This window comes from Pseudophryne corroboree, chromosome 2, assembly GCF_028390025.1.
Source record: "Pseudophryne corroboree isolate aPseCor3 chromosome 2, aPseCor3.hap2, whole genome shotgun sequence".
NCBI classification, from domain to species: domain Eukaryota; kingdom Metazoa; phylum Chordata; class Amphibia; order Anura; family Myobatrachidae; genus Pseudophryne; species Pseudophryne corroboree.
The window spans coordinates 236,315,991-236,334,521 of record NC_086445.1 but is presented as its reverse complement, the minus strand read 5'-3'; the positions used below and the strand labels follow the sequence as shown (position 1 = coordinate 236,334,521).

Below are 18,531 nucleotides of genomic sequence, written 5' to 3'. Positions count from 1 at the left end.
GACCAATAAAAAAAAAACATCATACTGTAGATTAGAACCAGTAACAAAATGAAACATTGTGTTTCTTTCTAAAGTATGTTACTCTGTAAACTGGTACTGTAAATAGTATACTGTAAAATTAGACCTGCATTTTTTTTAACAACTATTTAAAACATGCAATAGTATGCGGGCACTGCCCACCTATTTTTGTATCAACAGAAGTTGGAGAGAAGTTGGCTGGTCAGATGAAAAAGTTGACTGGTTGACTGGTCTGATGAAAAAGTTGGTTGGGTGTGTGGGGTATCATTTTAGTTGGACAGACAAGTTGGACAGTTGGTCAGGTAGATGATTGGAGGAAAGTTGGTCTGATGTATGGCCCACATTAGAAGCTTACACTTGAACAAGGCTGTAGATTACTGCAGGCTGGTAACTTGAATGCACTGAGTAGTTCTGTAATCAGTGGGATGCAACTGAAGTCTGCACTGAGCTAAGAGACAGGTAACAGAGAATGTACAGCTTGAATTTCAGAGATTTAGCTGATTTGGGGCACAAGGAGAATGTAGAATCACTGCAAACAGGAGCCAGGGATTAGCAATGTAACCTATTGCTATGGCAGTGAGTTGGAGTACTGGAAGGCATTATGTAGGAGCTGCAGGTCACAGATTGGCTGCCAGAGACAGCTGAGGTAAGGAGCACTCTGGCTAGAGGCGATGCAGTCAGCTGACAAGATCCATCGTGGTGACATCCATGCATCAGCTCCTTAACACAAATGCAACAGGAAAACCTGCCCGGCAGGACAGACAGCTAAGGTGAGTCAGATGATGAAATTTTCGAGTGTGACAGCATGCTGGAGATGCAGGAGGTTGCAGTACTGTGATCTTTAAATATTGTGCAGTATTATACACAGGCTCGATTTATTGAATAAATAAGTATACAATAACCATCCCAGTGACATCATGTGCAAGATATTTTTTTTATTGCTATGTAAATGCTATGAGTAAATTAGATTTTTTTATATTACAGCCATTCTGGTAGAATCCTATCGATACAGAATCTGATTATTCAAAAGCATAGAAAACAATCGCTATCTGAAACAATATTATTGTTTTTTTAGGAATTAAACAACCTAAATCTTGCATTCAAACTTTATATGACAGGAATATTTGTTGAACTACCCCCTGAGAAATCAAGGGATATATTCAAAATGTAACAATATAGGTAACCTAAATCAATATCTTTGCAAGTATATGAAACTGAAATTTCTGTGTATTTGTGTTATCATGTAGTATTCAAATCACATTTCTGAACCTTCCTAGCGTTCTGGGAGAATATTTTCCCTTTTTTTCTTGTCTAACCTAAACCAAGGTATTTATTTGGGGGCTGAAAAACAAATATATTAAAATGTAAAGCATAAAGTTGTCCAAAAAATAAATGTCGCACTTACTTTAATTTTTAAAATGACTATTTTATTTTTTTTGTTTTATAGTCTGAAATTTGAACTAATTTAAGTAAATAGAAGTATGTAATATGTCTTAATAAAACTTTTATATTGAAGTATACCACACTTGGACAATTGGTTTGTGTATTTACAGTGCATCCGGAAAGTATTCACAGCGCTTCACTTTTTCCACATTTTGTTATGTTACAGCCTTATTCCAAAGTGGAATAAATTAATTTTTTCCTCAAAATTCTACACACAATACCCCATAATGACAACATGAAAAAAGTTTTTTGAGATTTTTGCAGATTTATTACAAAATAAAAAAAACAAAGAAATCACATGTACATAAGTATTCACAGCCTTTGCCATGAATTGAGCTCAGGTGCATCCTGTTTCCACTGATCATCCTTGAGATGTTCCTACTGCTTAATTGGAGTCAGCCTGTGGTAAATTCAGTTGATTGGACATGATTTGGAAAGGCACACACCTGTCTATATAAGGTTCCACACTTGACAGTGCATGTCTGAGCACAAACCAAGCATGAAGCAATTGTCTGTGGATCTCAGAGACAGGATTGTCTCGAGGCAAACATCTGGGGAAGGGTACAGAAAAATATCTGCTGCTTTGACGGTCCCAATGAGCACAGTGGCCTCCATCACCTGTAAATGGAGGAAGTTTGGAACCACCAGGACTCTTCCTAGATCTGTCCGGCCGTCTAAACTGAGCTGTCGGGGGAAAAGGGCCCTAGTCAGGAAGGTGACCAAGAACCCAATGGTCACTCTGTCAGAGCTACAGCATTCCTCTGTGGAGAGAGGAGAACCTTCCAGAAGGACAATCATCTCTGCAGCAATCCACCAATTAGGCCTGTATGGTAGAGTGGCCAGACGGAAGCCACTCCTTAGTAAAAAGCACATGGCAGCCCACCTGGAGTTTGCCAAAATGCACCTGAAAGACACTCAGACCATGAGAAACAAAATTTTCTGGTCTGATGAGACAAAGATTGAACTCTCTGGCGTGAATGTCAGACGTCATGTTTGGAGGAAAGCAGTCACTGCTCATCACCAGGCCAACACCATCTCTACAGTGAAGCAAGGTGGTGGGAGCATCATGCTGTGGGGATATTTTTCAGTGGCAGGAACTGGGAGACTAATCAGGATAGAGGGAAAGATGAATGCAGCAATGTACAGAGACATCCTGGATGAAAACCTGCTCCAGAGCGCTCTTGACCTCAGACTGGGGCAATGGTTCATCTTTCAGCAGGACAACGACCCTAAGCACACAGCCACGATATCAAAGGAGTGACTTCATGACAACTCTGTGAATGTCCTTGAGTGGCCCAGCCAGAGCACAGACTTGAATCCGATTGAACATCTCTGGAGAGATCTGAAAATGGCTGTGCACCGACGCTTCCCATCCAACCTGATGGAGCTTGAGAGGTGCTGCAAAGAGGAATGGGTGAAACTGACCAAAGATAATATGGTAGGTGTGCCACACTTGTGGCATCATATTCAAAAAGACTTGAGACTGTATTTGCTGCCAAAGGTGCATCAACAAAGTATTGAGCAAAGACTGTGAATACTTATGTACATGTGATTTCTTAAGTTTTTTATTTTTAAGAAATGTGCAAAAATCTCAACAAAAAAAACATTTTTCACGTTGTCATTATGGGGTATTATGTGTAGAATTTTGAGGAAACAAATACATTTATTCAAGTTTGGAATAAGGCTGTAACATAACAAAATGCAGAAAAAGTGAAGTACTGTGAATACTTTCCGGATGCACTGTCTAATTTTTATTTTTGGTAACTCATGTAGCCTAAGAAATGTGTATGCACTTAAGATAATCCCATTAAGGGCAAATTCAGGATTTGCTGAAGGGGGTTCCCATGAGCATTCTCTCTCTCTCTCTCTCTCTCTCTCTCTCTCTGTGTTTAGCTCTTTTACAAAGCTAGTTGTAATTGTTAGTTTAACCCATCTCCGGTAAACAGATCTATGTAGTGTTCTTGTATATCTGCAGTGGTTTAAATTGACAGTTACAATAGCCTCATATAATAAGTATTAGAAAGCTTGGTATCAAGGAGCAAATAGATCTAAATGTTAAGTGTCTGACTGTGGTGTATGCTGGCCAAGTTGGCCATGTATAGAGTATCTGCACATGCACATTGGGGGTCATTCCGAATTGTTCGCTCATTGCCGATTTTCACAACGGAGTGATTGAGGCGAAAATGCGCATGCGCATGGTACGCAGTGCGCATGCGCTAAGTCTTTTAGCACAAAACTTAGTAGATTTACTCACGTCCGAACGAAGAATTTTAATCGTTGAAGTGATCGGAGTGTGATTGACAGGAAGTGGGTGTTTCTGGGCGGAAACTGACCGTTTTCAGGGAGTGTGCGGAAAAACGCAGGCGTGCCAGGATAAAACACGGGAGTGTCTGGAGAAACGGGGGAGTGGCTGGCCTAACGCAGGGCGTGTTTGTGACGTCAAACCAGGAACGAAATGGGCTGAGCTGATCGCAGTGTAGGAGTAAGTCTGGAGCTACTCAGAAACTGCTAAGAGTTTTCTATTCGCAATTCTGCTAATCTTTCGTTCGCAATTCTGCTAAGCTAAGATACACTCCCAGAGGGCGGCGGCCTAGCGTGTGCAATGCTGCTAAAATCTGCTAGCGAGCGAACAACTCAGAATGACCCCCATTGTCATCTTCCCACTGTGTCTGAGCAACTTGGTGGAGGACAGACATCCTCCTCCTAGGGCCAGAGACCCACAGTTTAACCCTGATGTAACTGTTATTTCCAGAACCCTGCACTGCTATCCTAGGAGAAGAGAGTCACCAACTGGTGATTTGCTTACACCCCTGCTCCCCTACAGGCTCTGCTCTATTGCTAATCCAACTATTGTGAGTATGGCTGTACATTCACTGTGCCACAATAAACCAATGAGCCTGGTTAAACTACAATAACTGGACTGGTCATTGCCTACACAATTTCCAGCAAAAACTTGCGATGATGAGGAAACGTTGGATCCTCGCCAATGCAGTGATAGTTGTCGGAGAAACAAGACAAATGTCAGAGACAAAAGATCAGTACACTTTTTATTCCTAAAGTTCAATATCTCTACTGCTTAGAGATAATGGTGTCTTTCAATTGGATATTTTGCTTATTTAAATATATTCTGTTTTTTAAAAAAAAAGAAAAAGAAAAAGAAAAGACCCGATGAGCGGATTCGGTCTTACTCGGTTTTACTCGGTTCTCAAAACCGAATCTTATTGGCTATCCAAAACACGTGACATCAGTGAGTCAATAAGATTCGGTTTTGAGAACCGAGTAAAACCGAGTAAGACCGAATCCGCTCATCACTAAGAGAAGAGAAGTTCAGACTGCCTGGGCTGGTTTAGGCTGGCTAAGGCATAGTAAAAAGTCTGTGATAACTGTAGGAAAATAGGAAAGAGGCACCAATAGGAATTTGGCATCCCAGCCTGCGGAGTAACGGGTCCATGGATGAGCTGCAGTCAGAGCATGCTCCATGCAATCTGTGACTTGCGTCTGCTTTGTACTGCATAAAGATCCCAGAGCATCAACAGAGCTGTAAACTTAAAAAATACATATAGATTAAATGTTGTGAAAGGAATACTAGAATGTTCTATGTACAGTATTTCTAATTAAATGAAGCTTTCTAAGCAAATCATGCCAAGTGTTAAAGAGTAGTGTGTCATAATAGTAAGACAAATAAATTATTATTTAATAACTATTCAATATTAATATCTTTTATTACCCACTCGCAAAGCTTTAATCAAGAAATATAATTCCTTCTCAAAAATCACAGAAAACATGATATTCAGATAATTAACTTAGAGCAAATATTGCAAGTGCATATAGGCATATATATATTGAAGAAAGAACAGCGGCACTCGGAGTCTTTATGAAAAGTTAAATGTATTGGAGAAACATCAAACAGCCACCAATGTTTTGGGGACCCACACGCCCCTTTGCCAAGGTGAATAATTGTCAAGGTGAATATTTGTCAGGGTGAATATTTGTCAAGGTGAGCACTTTCTTCAATCAATGGTAACTGCATCACGGAGGGCACCGGAGCAAATTACTATTTTTTGGGGAGTGCCGACCTACTTCTACAGTAAATCTATCTATCTATCTATCTATCTATCTATCTATCTATCTATCTATCTATCTATCTATCTATCTATATATATATATATATATATATATATATATACATATGCAAGTACCATTCAAAAGTTTGGGCTCACCTTCTCATTCAATGTTTTTTTTAAATTGTAATTATTTTCTATATTCTAGATTAATACTGAAGACATGAAAACTATGAAAGAACACATATGAAATTATGTTGTAAACAAAAAAGTGGTAAACAAACCAAAATATGTTTTATATTTTAGATTCCTCAAAGTAGCCCCCTGTTGCTTTGATGACAGCTTTGCACACTCTTGGCATTCTCTCAATCAGCTTCATGAGGTACTGTAGTCTCCTGGAATGGTTTTGAATTAACTGGTGTACCTTGTCAAGTGTCAATCTGTGGAATTACTTGCCTTCTTAATGTGTTTGAGACCATCAGTTGTGTTGTGCAGAAATAGGGTGAGTACACAGTGGACACCCCTATTTGACTGCTGTTGTAATCCATATTATGGCACGAACCACTCAACTCAGCAAAGAGAAACTACAGTCCATCATTACTTTAAGACATGAAGGTCAGTCGATACGGAAAATTTCAAGAACTTTGAATATATCCTTAAGTGCAGTTGCAAAAACCATCAAACGCTATGATGAAACTGGCTCTCACGAGGACCGCCCCAGGAAAGGAATACCAAGAGTAACCTCTGCTGCAGAGGATAAGTTCATTAGAGTTACCAGCCTCAGAGACCACTACTTAACAGCACCTCAGATAAGAGCGCACATAAATTCTTCACAGAGTTCAAGTAGCAGACAAATCTCAATATCAACTGATCAGAGGAGACTGCGTGAATCAGGCCTTCATGGTCGAATTGCTGCAAAGAAGTGACTACTGAGGATGAATAACAAGATGAAGAGAGTTGTTTGGGCCAAGAAACACAAGGACCAGTGGAAATCTTGTTTGGGCCAAGAAACACAAGGACCAGTGGAAATCTATACTTTGGTCTGAGGAGTCCAAATTTTAGATTTTTGGTTCCATCCGCCATGTCTTTGTGAGATGCAGAGAAGGTGAGCGGATGGTTTCTGCATGTGTGGTTACCACTGTGAATCATGGAGGAGGAGGTGTGATGGGGTGGGGGTGCTTTGCTGGTGACACTGTTGGTGATTTATTCAAAATTCAAGGCACACTTAACCAGCTTGGCTACCACAGCATTCTGCAGCGCCATGCCATCCCATCTGGTTTGCGCTTACTGATACCATAATTTGTTTTTCAACAACACAATGACCCCAAACACACCTCCAGGCTATGTATGAGCTACTTGACCAAGAAGGAAAGTGATGGAGTGCTACGTTAGATGACCTGGCCTCCACAATCACCCAACCTAAACCCAATTGAGATGATTTGTGTTGAGTTGGACTGCATAGTGAAGGAAAAGCAGCCAACAAGTGCTCAGCACCTCTGGGAACTCCTTCAAAACTGTTGGAAAACTATTCCAGGAGACTACCTCATGAAGCTGATTGAAAGAATGCCAATAGTGTGCAAAGCTGTCATCAAAGCAAAAGGGGGCTACTTTGAGGAATCTAAAATCTATTTTGATTTCTTTAACACTTTTTTTGCTTACAATATAATACCATACATGTTCTTTCATAGTTTTGATATCTTCGTTATTAATATACAATGTAGAAAATAATGAAAATAAATAAAAAACATTGAATGAGAAGGTGTGTCCAAACTTTTGACTGGTACTATCTATCTATCTATCTATCTATCTACAGATGTAGCCACCTTTATCTTGACTGTTTCTCCGCCGAGACGGGCGTTTAGCCACGCTAAGGCGATAGCTGAGTTTAATCACAGGCAGGCGCGTTGAGACGATCTAGATACTCATCATGCATTACACATCTCCACCACTGTGTGGCTAATGCTCCACTAATCCAGTACTTTCGATCGTACAGTATAGCGGCGGATTGATCTACAGCTCTGGCAATACTGTAGGCGTAACGGGAGGCGGTGGAAAAAGTATGGAGTACAGTACTGTATGTGTATGGAGACGCAACTACAGTAATTGTGTAAAAGGAAGAATGTACAGTACAATGTATAAACACCGTGCTTTTTAAATATATGAGCGTCTGAGTTCGCTAATGCATAATGGGAATGGAGGACTAGCAGAAGGCGGAGGAAAACACCGTGCTTTACAAATGCGAGCGTCCGAGTCCTCTAAGGCATAAACCAACAGCAATGGGGCGGGGGCCGGGCGCTGTTTGCAGTACTTTCACACATGAAATTAGAAATCTCTCATGAGGCGTCGTGGGCTAGGGGTGAAGGCTCCCACCTCCCTCACTGGGGGTCCAGGGTTCGAGACATGATGTGCTTTCTTTCTTTTTTTTTTTTTTTCTGTAATAATGCACTGTATTATTTTATTTACATTGTAAGACAGTCAATGGAAGGATGCACACAGGTTTCACATAAATCAAAGTACATCTGCAGGAGCGATTCTTTACGCTAAATGCACCCAAACAGCGTGAATGAAATGAGTGTATTCTGACGCTACCAACTAAGCAAAACAGTACTGTAGATCTTCAGCGTTTGTGCATTGCACAGGACCTGAATTTCCTCCCTGTGCAGGCCCCCAGGGGGGAAGGGCAATGGGGGTAGGGGGGAGACGATGGAAAATACTGTGCCTTTGAAATGCAATTACAGTACATGAGCGTCCGAGTACACTACGGCATACTGTAAACCAACACCAATGGGAAGGAAGTGCCAACCTTATTTTTAATGTGTTCCCGTGACATTCACTTTAACATTTTTTTTTTCTCTCCAATACAGTACATCCAATGGAAGGATGCACACAGGTTTCACATAAATCAAAGTACATCTGCAGGAGCGATTCTTTACGCTAAATGCAACCTACAGTACGGTACTGTAAGTGAGCAAAATAGTACTACAGTGGGCGTTTGTGTATTGCACATGACCTGCATTCCCTCCCTGTCTACTGCATGATCTGTGCAGGCTCCCATGGGGGAAGGGCAACAGGCTAGCAGGAGGCGGAGGAAAACACCGTGCTTTACAAATGCGAGCGTCCGAGTCCTCTAAGGCATAAACCAACAGCAATGGGGCGAGGGCCGGGCGCTGTTTGCAGTACTTTCACACATGAAATTAGAAATCTCTCATGAGGCATCGTGGGCTAGGGGTGAAGGCTCCCACCTCCCTCACTGGGGGTCCAGGGTTCGAGACATGATGTGCTTTCTTTCTTTTTTTTTTTTTTTTTCTGTAATAATGCACTGTATTATTTTATTTACATTGTAAGACAGTCAATGGAAGGATGCACACAGGTTTCACATAAATCAAAGTACATCTGCAGGAGCGATTCTTTACGCTAAATGCACCCAAACAGCGTGAATGAAATGAGTGTATTCTGACGCTACCAACTAAGCAAAACAGTACTGTAGATCTTCAGCGTTTGTGCATTGCACAGGACCTGAATTTCCTCCCTGTGCAGGCCCCCAGGGGGGAAGGGCGATGGGGGTAGGGGGGAGACGATGGAAAATACTGTGCCTTTGAAATGCAATTACAGTACATGAGCGTCCGAGTACACTACGGCATACTGTAAACCAACACCAATGGGAAGGAAGTGCCAACCTTATTTTTAATGTGTTCCCGTGACATTCACTTTAACATTTTTTTTTTTCTCTCCAATACAGTACATCCAATGGAAGGATGCACACAGGTTTCACATAAATCAAAGTACATCTGCAGGAGCGATTCTTTACGCTAAATGCAACCTACAGTACGGTACTGTAAGTGAGCAAAATAGTACTACAGTGGGCGTTTGTGTATTGCACATGACCTGCATTCCCTCCCTGTCTACTGCATGATCTGTGCAGGCTCCCATGGGGGAAGGGCAACAGGCTAGCAGGAGGCGGAGGAAAACACCGTGCTTTACAAATGCGAGCGTCCGAGTCCTCTAAGGCATAAACCAACAGCAATGGGGCGAGGGCCGGGCGCTGTTTGCAGTACTTTCACACATGAAATTAGAAATCTCTCATGAGGCATCGTGGGCTAGGGGTGAAGGCTCCCACCTCCCTCACTGGGGGTCCAGGGTTCGAGACATGATGTGCTTTCTTTCTTTTTTTTTTTTTTTTCTGTAATAATGCACTGTATTATTTTATTTACATTGTAAGACAGTCAATGGAAGGATGCACACAGGTTTCACATAAATCAAAGTACATCTGCAGGAGCGATTCTTTACGCTAAATGCACCCAAACAGCGTGAATGAAATGAGTGTATTCTGACGCTACCAACTAAGCAAAACAGTACTGTAGATCTTCAGCGTTTGTGCATTGCACAGGACCTGAATTTCCTCCCTGTGCAGGCCCCCAGGGGGGAAGGGCGATGGGGGTAGGGGGGAGACGATGGAAAATACTGTGCCTTTGAAATGCAATTACAGTACATGAGCGTCCGAGTACACTACGGCATACTGTAAACCAACACCAATGGGAAGGAAGTGCCAACCTTATTTTTAATGTGTTCCCGTGACATTCACTTTAGCATTTTTTTTTTTCTCTCCAATACAGTACATCCAATGGAAGGATGCACACAGGTTTCACATAAATCAAAGTACATCTGCAGGAGCGATTCTTTACGCTAAATGCAACCTACAGTACGGTACTGTAAGTGAGCAAAATAGTACTACAGTGGGCGTTTGTGTATTGCACATGACCTGCATTCCCTCCCTGTCTACTGCATGATCTGTGCAGGCTCCCATGGGGGAAGGGCAACAGGCTAGCAGGAGGCGGAGGAAAACACCGTGCTTTACAAATGCGAGCGTCCGAGTCCTCTAAGGCATAAACCAACAGCAATGGGGCGAGGGCCGGGCGCTGTTTGCAGTACTTTCACACATGAAATTAGAAATCTCTCATGAGGCATCGTGGGCTAGGGGTGAAGGCTCCCACCTCCCTCACTGGGGGTCCAGGGTTCGAGACATGATGTGCTTTCTTTCTTTTTTTTTTTTTTTTCTGTAATAATGCACTGTATTATTTTATTTACATTGTAAGACAGTCAATGGAAGGATGCACACAGGTTTCACATAAATCAAAGTACATCTGCAGGAGCGATTCTTTACGCTAAATGCACCCAAACAGCGTGAATGAAATGAGTGTATTCTGACGCTACCAACTAAGCAAAACAGTACTGTAGATCTTCAGCGTTTGTGCATTGCACAGGACCTGAATTTCCTCCCTGTGCAGGCCCCCAGGGGGGAAGGGCGATGGGGGTAGGGGGGAGACGATGGAAAATACTGTGCCTTTGAAATGCAATTACAGTACATGAGCGTCCGAGTACACTACGGCATACTGTAAACCAACACCAATGGGAAGGAAGTGCCAACCTTATTTTTAATGTGTTCCCGTGACATTCACTTTAAAAAAAATTTTTTCTCTCCAATACAGTACATCCAATGGAAGGATGCACACAGGTTTCACATAAATCAAAGTACATCTGCAGGAGCGATTCTTTACGCTAAATGCAACCTACAGTACGGTACTGTAAGTGAGCAAAATAGTACTACAGTGGGCGTTTGTGTATTGCACATGACCTGCATTCCCTCCCTGTCTACTGCATGATCTGTGGAGGCTCCCATGGGGGAAGGGCAACAGGCTAGCAGGAGGCGGAGGAAAACACCGTGCTTTACAAATGCGAGCGTCCGAGTCCTCTAAGGCATAAACCAACAGCAATGGGGCGAGGGCCGGGCGCTGTTTGCAGTACTTTCACACATGAAATTAGAAATCTCTCATGAGGCATCGTGGGCTAGGGGTGAAGGCTCCCACCTCCCTCACTGGGGGTCCAGGGTTCGAGACATGATGTGCTTTCTTTCTTTTTTTTTTTTTTTTCTGTAATAATGCACTGTATTATTTTATTTACATTGTAAGACAGTCAATGGAAGGATGCACACAGGTTTCACATAAATCAAAGTACATCTGCAGGAGCGATTCTTTACGCTAAATGCACCCAAACAGCGTGAATGAAATGAGTGTATTCTGACGCTACCAACTAAGCAAAACAGTACTGTAGATCTTCAGCGTTTGTGCATTGCACAGGACCTGAATTTCCTCCCTGTGCAGGCCCCCAGGGGGGAAGGGCGATGGGGGTAGGGGGGAGACGATGGAAAATACTGTGCCTTTGAAATGCAATTACAGTACATGAGCGTCCGAGTACACTACGGCATACTGTAAACCAACACCAATGGGAAGGAAGTGCCAACCTTATTTTTAATGTGTTCCCGTGACATTCACTTTAACATTTTTTTTTTTCTCTCCAATACAGTACATCCAATGGAAGGATGCACACAGGTTTCACATAAATCAAAGTACATCTGCAGGAGCGATTCTTTACGCTAAATGCAACCTACAGTACGGTACTGTAAGTGAGCAAAATAGTACTACAGTGGGCGTTTGTGTATTGCACATGACCTGCATTCCCTCCCTGTCTACTGCATGATCTGTGCAGGCTCCCATGGGGGAAGGGCAACAGGCTAGCAGGAGGCGGAGGAAAACACCGTGCTTTACAAATGCGAGCGTCCGAGTCCTCTAAGGCATAAACCAACAGCAATGGGGCGAGGGCCGGGCGCTGTTTGCAGTACTTTCACACATGAAATTAGAAATCTCTCATGAGGCATCGTGGGCTAGGGGTGAAGGCTCCCACCTCCCTCACTGGGGGTCCAGGGTTCGAGACATGATGTGCTTTCTTTCTTTTTTTTTTTTTTTTCTGTAATAATGCACTGTATTATTTTATTTACATTGTAAGACAGTCAATGGAAGGATGCACACAGGTTTCACATAAATCAAAGTACATCTGCAGGAGCGATTCTTTACGCTAAATGCACCCAAACAGCGTGAATGAAATGAGTGTATTCTGACGGACTGTGCATCTTCGGTATTTGTGTATAGCATAAGACCTGTGAAGGCTCCCAGGAGGGAAGGGCGTAGGGCAAGACAGTGGAAAATACTGTGGTCAAAGAAAGGGCATATTTAAAACTAAGGGAAACTGTCACAAAGTACAGTAACTACAGTACTGTACGTTGAATGCCTGGAACGCACGACGTCTGAGACGCACGACGTCTGAGACGCACGACGTCTGGATCGCTCATTGAGCATAAGCATGGCTGCTGTACGTGACCGTCCCTATGCTCTGGGTGAGCTGCGTCTCCTCGTTCGCTGGCGGGACAGAACTCTCGCCAGCAACGAGGAGAAAGTTAGAGCATATAGGAGGGCAAGTAGGGCTATCCTCCAGACCTACAACCGGAGGAGAACGGTGAGGTCTCTCCAGAGGAGATGGAGCGACCTCGTGAGGAGGACCCCACGACGCCTGCAGGCCATAAGGGATTGTAAGTACAGTACATTACTGTAGATTACTGTACTTTAAGTTACTGTAGTTACAGGTACAGTACATTATAAAAGAGGCAGATTAGATGGCCAAAGTGGTTCTTACAGTATTTGTCATCAAATTCTATGTTTCTGTATGCAGACCCTCCAACATGACCCGCCGCACTGCTCTGTTTCTAGACTTCCCTCTTAATTTATGATTTCCATCACCTGTGTTGAACTAGTTATATGATAAGAAAGCTGTTTCTTCACAGGTGATGGCAATAATAAATTAAGAGGGAAGTCCAGAACCAGAGCATTTTGTACCTAGTGGGGCGGGTCATGTTGGAGGGTATGTGTATTTCCTGGAATGAACCTTTTTTTTTTTCACATTAATGTTTTTTTTCACAGGCCCTACACTGGAACAGGCCATGGAGGAGGAGGAGGATGATGATGATGATGATGCTGCTGCATTTAGTGGTAAGAATTATTACTGACATTGATCTGATGCCATCAGAGTAGCACTTTTCATCAGATTTTTCGAAGGCAGAAACGGAGAGCAAATTATCAGGAGATTTCTGAAAGGTCGGAGAAGATCCACACAGCAAGTCTGCCTACGAGGAAACAGATTTGCAAAGTGGGTAGCGGGCGGTGACTGAGACGCTCTTTTATTCACATTCAAAAGTACAGTATGCTCTGTGATTGGTGTAAGGATGAATGCGCCTATATTGGCACCAATCACAGCGGTAAGAATTCCTTTTGTGTGAATGTGAATAAAAGAGCGTCTCAGTCACCGCCCCGCTACCCACTTTGCAAAGCTGTTTCCTCGTAAGCAGACTTGCTGTGTGGATCTTCTCCGACCTTTCAGAAATCTCCTGATAATTTGCTCTCCGTTTCTGCCTTCGAAAACTTCTTCACAGGCCATACTGTTCCAGCTCATTGACACAGTTTCGTCATACAGTATTTGACCGGTAATTCTTTCATTTACGGTTTACAATTATTTATATACTGTACGTAAATGATGAATGTCCCTGTGCATTGCTCCATGGCCTATACAACTTATCCCGGTGTATTTTAAAATGTATACCATCTCTCACTCCATATCCGAGCGCTGCCACGTGCTGGGAGTTCACGGTCGGCGGCCATTTTGTCAGGTTGCTAAGCGATCCAGCTCGGTATACCGTAATGTGCATAGACCTCGCTTATCCCAATGTAATTGAGCTAGGGGATTGTGACGCTCCTTCAGCATTGCCCCCTGAACTGTGAAATGTATGCCATATTGTATCTCACTACATATCCGAGCGCTGCCACGTGCTGGGAGTTCACGGTCGGCGGCCATGTTGTCAGGTTGCTAAGCGATCCAGCTCGGTATACCGTAATGTGCATAGACCTCGCTTATCCCAATGTAATTGAGCTAGGGGATTGTGACGCTCCTTCAGCATTGCCCCCTGAACTGTGAAATGTATGCCATATTGTATCTCACTACATATCCGAGCGCTGCCACGTGCTGGGAGTTCACGGTCGGCGGCCATTTTGTCAGGTTGCTAAGCGATCCAGCTCGGTATACCGTAATGTGCATAGACCTCGCTTATCCCAATGTAATTGAGCTAGGGGATTGTGACGCTCCTTCAGCATTGCCCCCTGAACTGTGAAATGTATGCCATACTGTATCTCACTACATATACGAGCGCTGCCACGTGCTGGGGGTTCACGGTCGGTGGCCATTTTTAGTGTGCATAGAACTCGCTTATCCACATAGGCCCCTGTGTTTTTAACTACTATATTGAGATGCACATTTCTAGGCCTACAGTATTTAATATACAGTAAGCAGCATTGTTGTTAGGCAATAATTGAAGAATTTACATACAGTACTGACATGTACTGTATGTAATGCTTGTACATCATGTCAGTCGACCCTTATGCTGTACACTACTGTAAGTCTCACAGGGCCCATGCACTTCCAAGGAGGGTTATTTACTGTACTGTATCTGTTTCATACAGGAAACTAATTGCAGTCCATAACACTGAAGTTGTATTTTCAGTACTGTACAGTATACAATACTTAAATTTGAACATCAGGTACTGGATAGTAAACATGTACAGTATTAACTTCTATCATAAAACTCTTATGCATTTTCAGATGTGTAAATTTTAGACTACAGTATTCACAAATGTTTTCTCTCCATACAGGAATTATAGTTGGACAACATGCCAGTAACTATCAACAAAACGATGAGCAAGATAATCGCCAACATGAAAAAAGAAAATAAAACCATCAAAGAGATCCATGCATGGCTCAAGGAAAGTGGCATTATAGTCACTTTAGAAACGGTGCGCTATCATGCATTCGAGAGAACAACGCCCAGATTTGTATTTCCTACAAAATGCACATGGTACGTACTGTACACTACTGTAATGTTTAAATGACTTGCTTTATACCATAAACAATTTTTTTGAAATAAAATAAAAACTTCATCAATTGTAACTGTGATTGTGCTGTTCATGAATTCATATTTTTCATACTGTATTGTACTGTAGGAGAGTGCAACAAATTGTGGAGGAACTAACTCGTGAGGATGATGAGCGTACTGCTCTGCAAATAAAACGAATTCTCCATTCCAAGTATGACCTGGACATATCGGCCACCAGCATCAGAAGGATGCGACGGAAAATGGGATGGACCTTTGGCGCAACAAGGTAAAATACTGAAAGCAGTATAAACCATACAGTAAATGCACTGTTAATAATCCCTTGATACGTGATATAATAATGCCATAAATCATTATACAGAGTGTGTACTTTATACTATATACAGTATGTGTGTGTGTATATACTGTATATATTCTATCCCAAAAGAGATACCTACTGTATAGGCACTCAGAGACAGCAATGAAGCATTGCCGGCTTATTGTGATGATTACATACTGTATACTGTGTTTGTGTGTATGTACAGTATGTATATATATATTACTCTGTATGTAACTTAATGTACTGTATGTACAGTTTAATGTATACAGTAGGTATATAATACAGTATACTGCACATACAGTCTACTGTATATACAGTAATCTGTAAATCTGTAATTTCATAACTGTATCTGATTTCATTATTTTTGGCTCTTCACAGGATATCTCCAATGATAAGAGATGTGAATAAAGAAAAGAGAGTGGAACAGGCACGGCGATGGATTGAGAGTGGTGAAACATTTGATGATGTCATTTTCACAGATGAATCGTCTGTTGCCCTTGAGCGGTTCTCCAGAATGTCATTCAGGAAACGTAACCATATCTCTTTAAAACCACGCCCAAAGCATCCATTGAAAGTCCATGTATGGGGAGGCATATCACGATTAGGAGCTGGTCCCCTATTATTTTTCGAAGGTACAGTACTATACTTTATTCTGTGCCTGTGTTCTGTAAAAATACATGTTGTACTGTAGAGTACGTGTAACTGCACAATAAAAGGAGTTGCTTATTAATGAACAACATTTTTTGATTTCTGTAGGAATCATGGATAAGAAATATTTCCAAGAAACAATAGTAGAGAAATGTATGGTGCCATTTGTGAATAAATATTACCCAACTCACCATAGGATATTCCAAGACAATGATCCTAAACACTCCGCCTCAGCCAAATTTATGGAAGAGAAAGGTATGAATTGGGAACGCACACCACCAGAGTGAGTATTCTTTCAACAGTGTACAAGTAAAATTTTGGATAGCACTCTAGTACTGTAAAAAAAAATTTTGTTTAATAAACAGTACAATATTGTATGTTTAATTTTCTCTATTTACTGTAATGTAATTAATTTTTTCTATACGCTTTTTTTTTATTTTTATATAGATCACCAGACATGAACCCAATCGAATTAGTGTGGGCTCAATTGAAGAGGTACGTTAGGAGTGTTGCAAAGCCAACAACAAAACAGCAACTGGTGGATGGGATAAAGAAATTTTGGCTAGAAGTACTCACACCTGAACATTGTAATAATTATATAAATCACCTGTATAAAGTATTACCTGTTGTAGTTGAAAGAAATGGTCAAGCCACAAATATGTAGTTCTGTATTTTCTGTTTAAAATTTTAAATTGGTGCATTATTAAAAAAAATGATAAAATTGCCTTTGTCTGATTATTGCATAAACTAATGTAGAATATTATACAGTAGTAATGTTATTGATGTGTACTGTATGAACAGTTATTTTCAGTTTTATAAGTCCTGAATAAGAGTACTGTACATTTTGATCAGTGCAGTACATGGAATCGGATGTTGTAATACTTTATTTTTACATTAATATTGATGTTTTTCCAATAAATATTCAATTTTACAGTATGGTACGGTACAGTACATGAGGGTACCTGTACAGTATGATACGTCATTATGGGGGAGAAATACTGTATCCACTAAATGTACAGTAAAATGTTTTTTTCTTATTACAAACACACAAATGCATCTCAGATGGAAATATGCTATACACAGCAGACAGCTTATGGTGACAGAACTTCCCTACTGTATCCCCACCCATAGTCGTGGTATATTTTAGATTGCCTAATGAGACACTCCTGCAGCATTGCCAATGATTCATGTAAAACCTGTGTGCAAACAGTATCTGTATTGAATGCAAAGTACAGTAAGAGTACAGTATACAGTATTATCAGAGCCAAACCTGACCAACATGATGCCCTAGGCTAGATTTTGGCTGATGCCCTCTTGCACAGATGCTACGTAGTTCCGCCTCTAACCCTGCACCCCTTTCCCAGCACCATCACCCATTTTGGCGCTCCTACCCCCTATAATCTAAATAAGAACAATGTGCACATTTAGTGCCAGCCCAAAACAGTGTACAGTATGTTCTTGCTGGGAAGGGGCATGGTAACACAATAATACCCGAAGATGAAATGACACAACACAGTACTGCAACTTTATTCACATTATATCATGCAGTGGTGTCTCTTATTCTCATGACATCATATCATAGTACCACATTACTCCTAACAGTAATGCCCCTTATTCACATTACACCCCACCACATTCATCTTTATTTACATTAGACCACAGGTTCTCAAACTCAGTCCTCAGGACCCCACACAGTGCAGGTTTTGCAGGTCTCACAGAATCACAAGTGAAAAAATTAGCTCCACCTACTGTATGGACCTTCTAAAATGTGTCAGTTAGTAATGAATACATCTGTGCACTTGCTGGTTTACCTGCAAAACATGCACTGTGTGGGGTCCTGAGGACCAAGTTTGAGAACCACTGCATTAGACCATGCAGTAGTGCCCTTTCCTTATGTTACACCAGAAAATATTGTAGTACACCTTATACACATACAGTACAGTAATGCCACACATTAGTAATGCATTTCATATTTAAATTTTCTGATTTAATTTCATAGAGCCGCAGTCACTCACAGAATATAGGCATGTACTGTAGCATCTCATTTTATTCTGCAGAAGCTGATTATTCCCGTTTGGCTAGTTTGCCGCCTCTGTACAGTATATCACAATAGAAAAAAGTTATAGTGTCAGTGAAAAAAGCACCTCATGACAGATACTGTACACAAGCTCATGTCTAAATACTGTATACTGTAAGCAGTGACATTAAGGGGTACA

The 18,531-nt window shown here is 41.6% G+C and overlaps 1 protein-coding gene and 1 long non-coding RNA gene across 3 annotated transcripts in view; one reads left to right on the top strand and one right to left on the bottom strand.

Moving 5' to 3' along the window:
- Positions 1-18,531, top strand: part of LOC135011748 (uncharacterized) — an 89,612-nt gene that overhangs the window by 51,934 nt on the left and 19,147 nt on the right. The gene's annotated exons all lie outside the window — the stretch shown is intronic.
- The window catches only part of LOC135011722 (retinol dehydrogenase 7-like), a 94,924-nt gene continuing 81,181 nt past the window's right edge, over positions 4,789-18,531 (bottom strand). The window contains exons 4-5 of one of the 2 annotated variants that reach the window (XM_063952484.1): positions 6,108-6,122; positions 4,789-4,999 (exon numbers count right to left, since the gene is read on the bottom strand). In XM_063952484.1, coding sequence (XP_063808554.1) covers positions 4,789-4,999; positions 6,108-6,122 — 226 coding nt within the window. The remainder of the gene's footprint in view (positions 5,000-6,107; positions 6,123-18,531) is intronic. The other variant, XM_063952483.1, reaches the window with a different exon arrangement.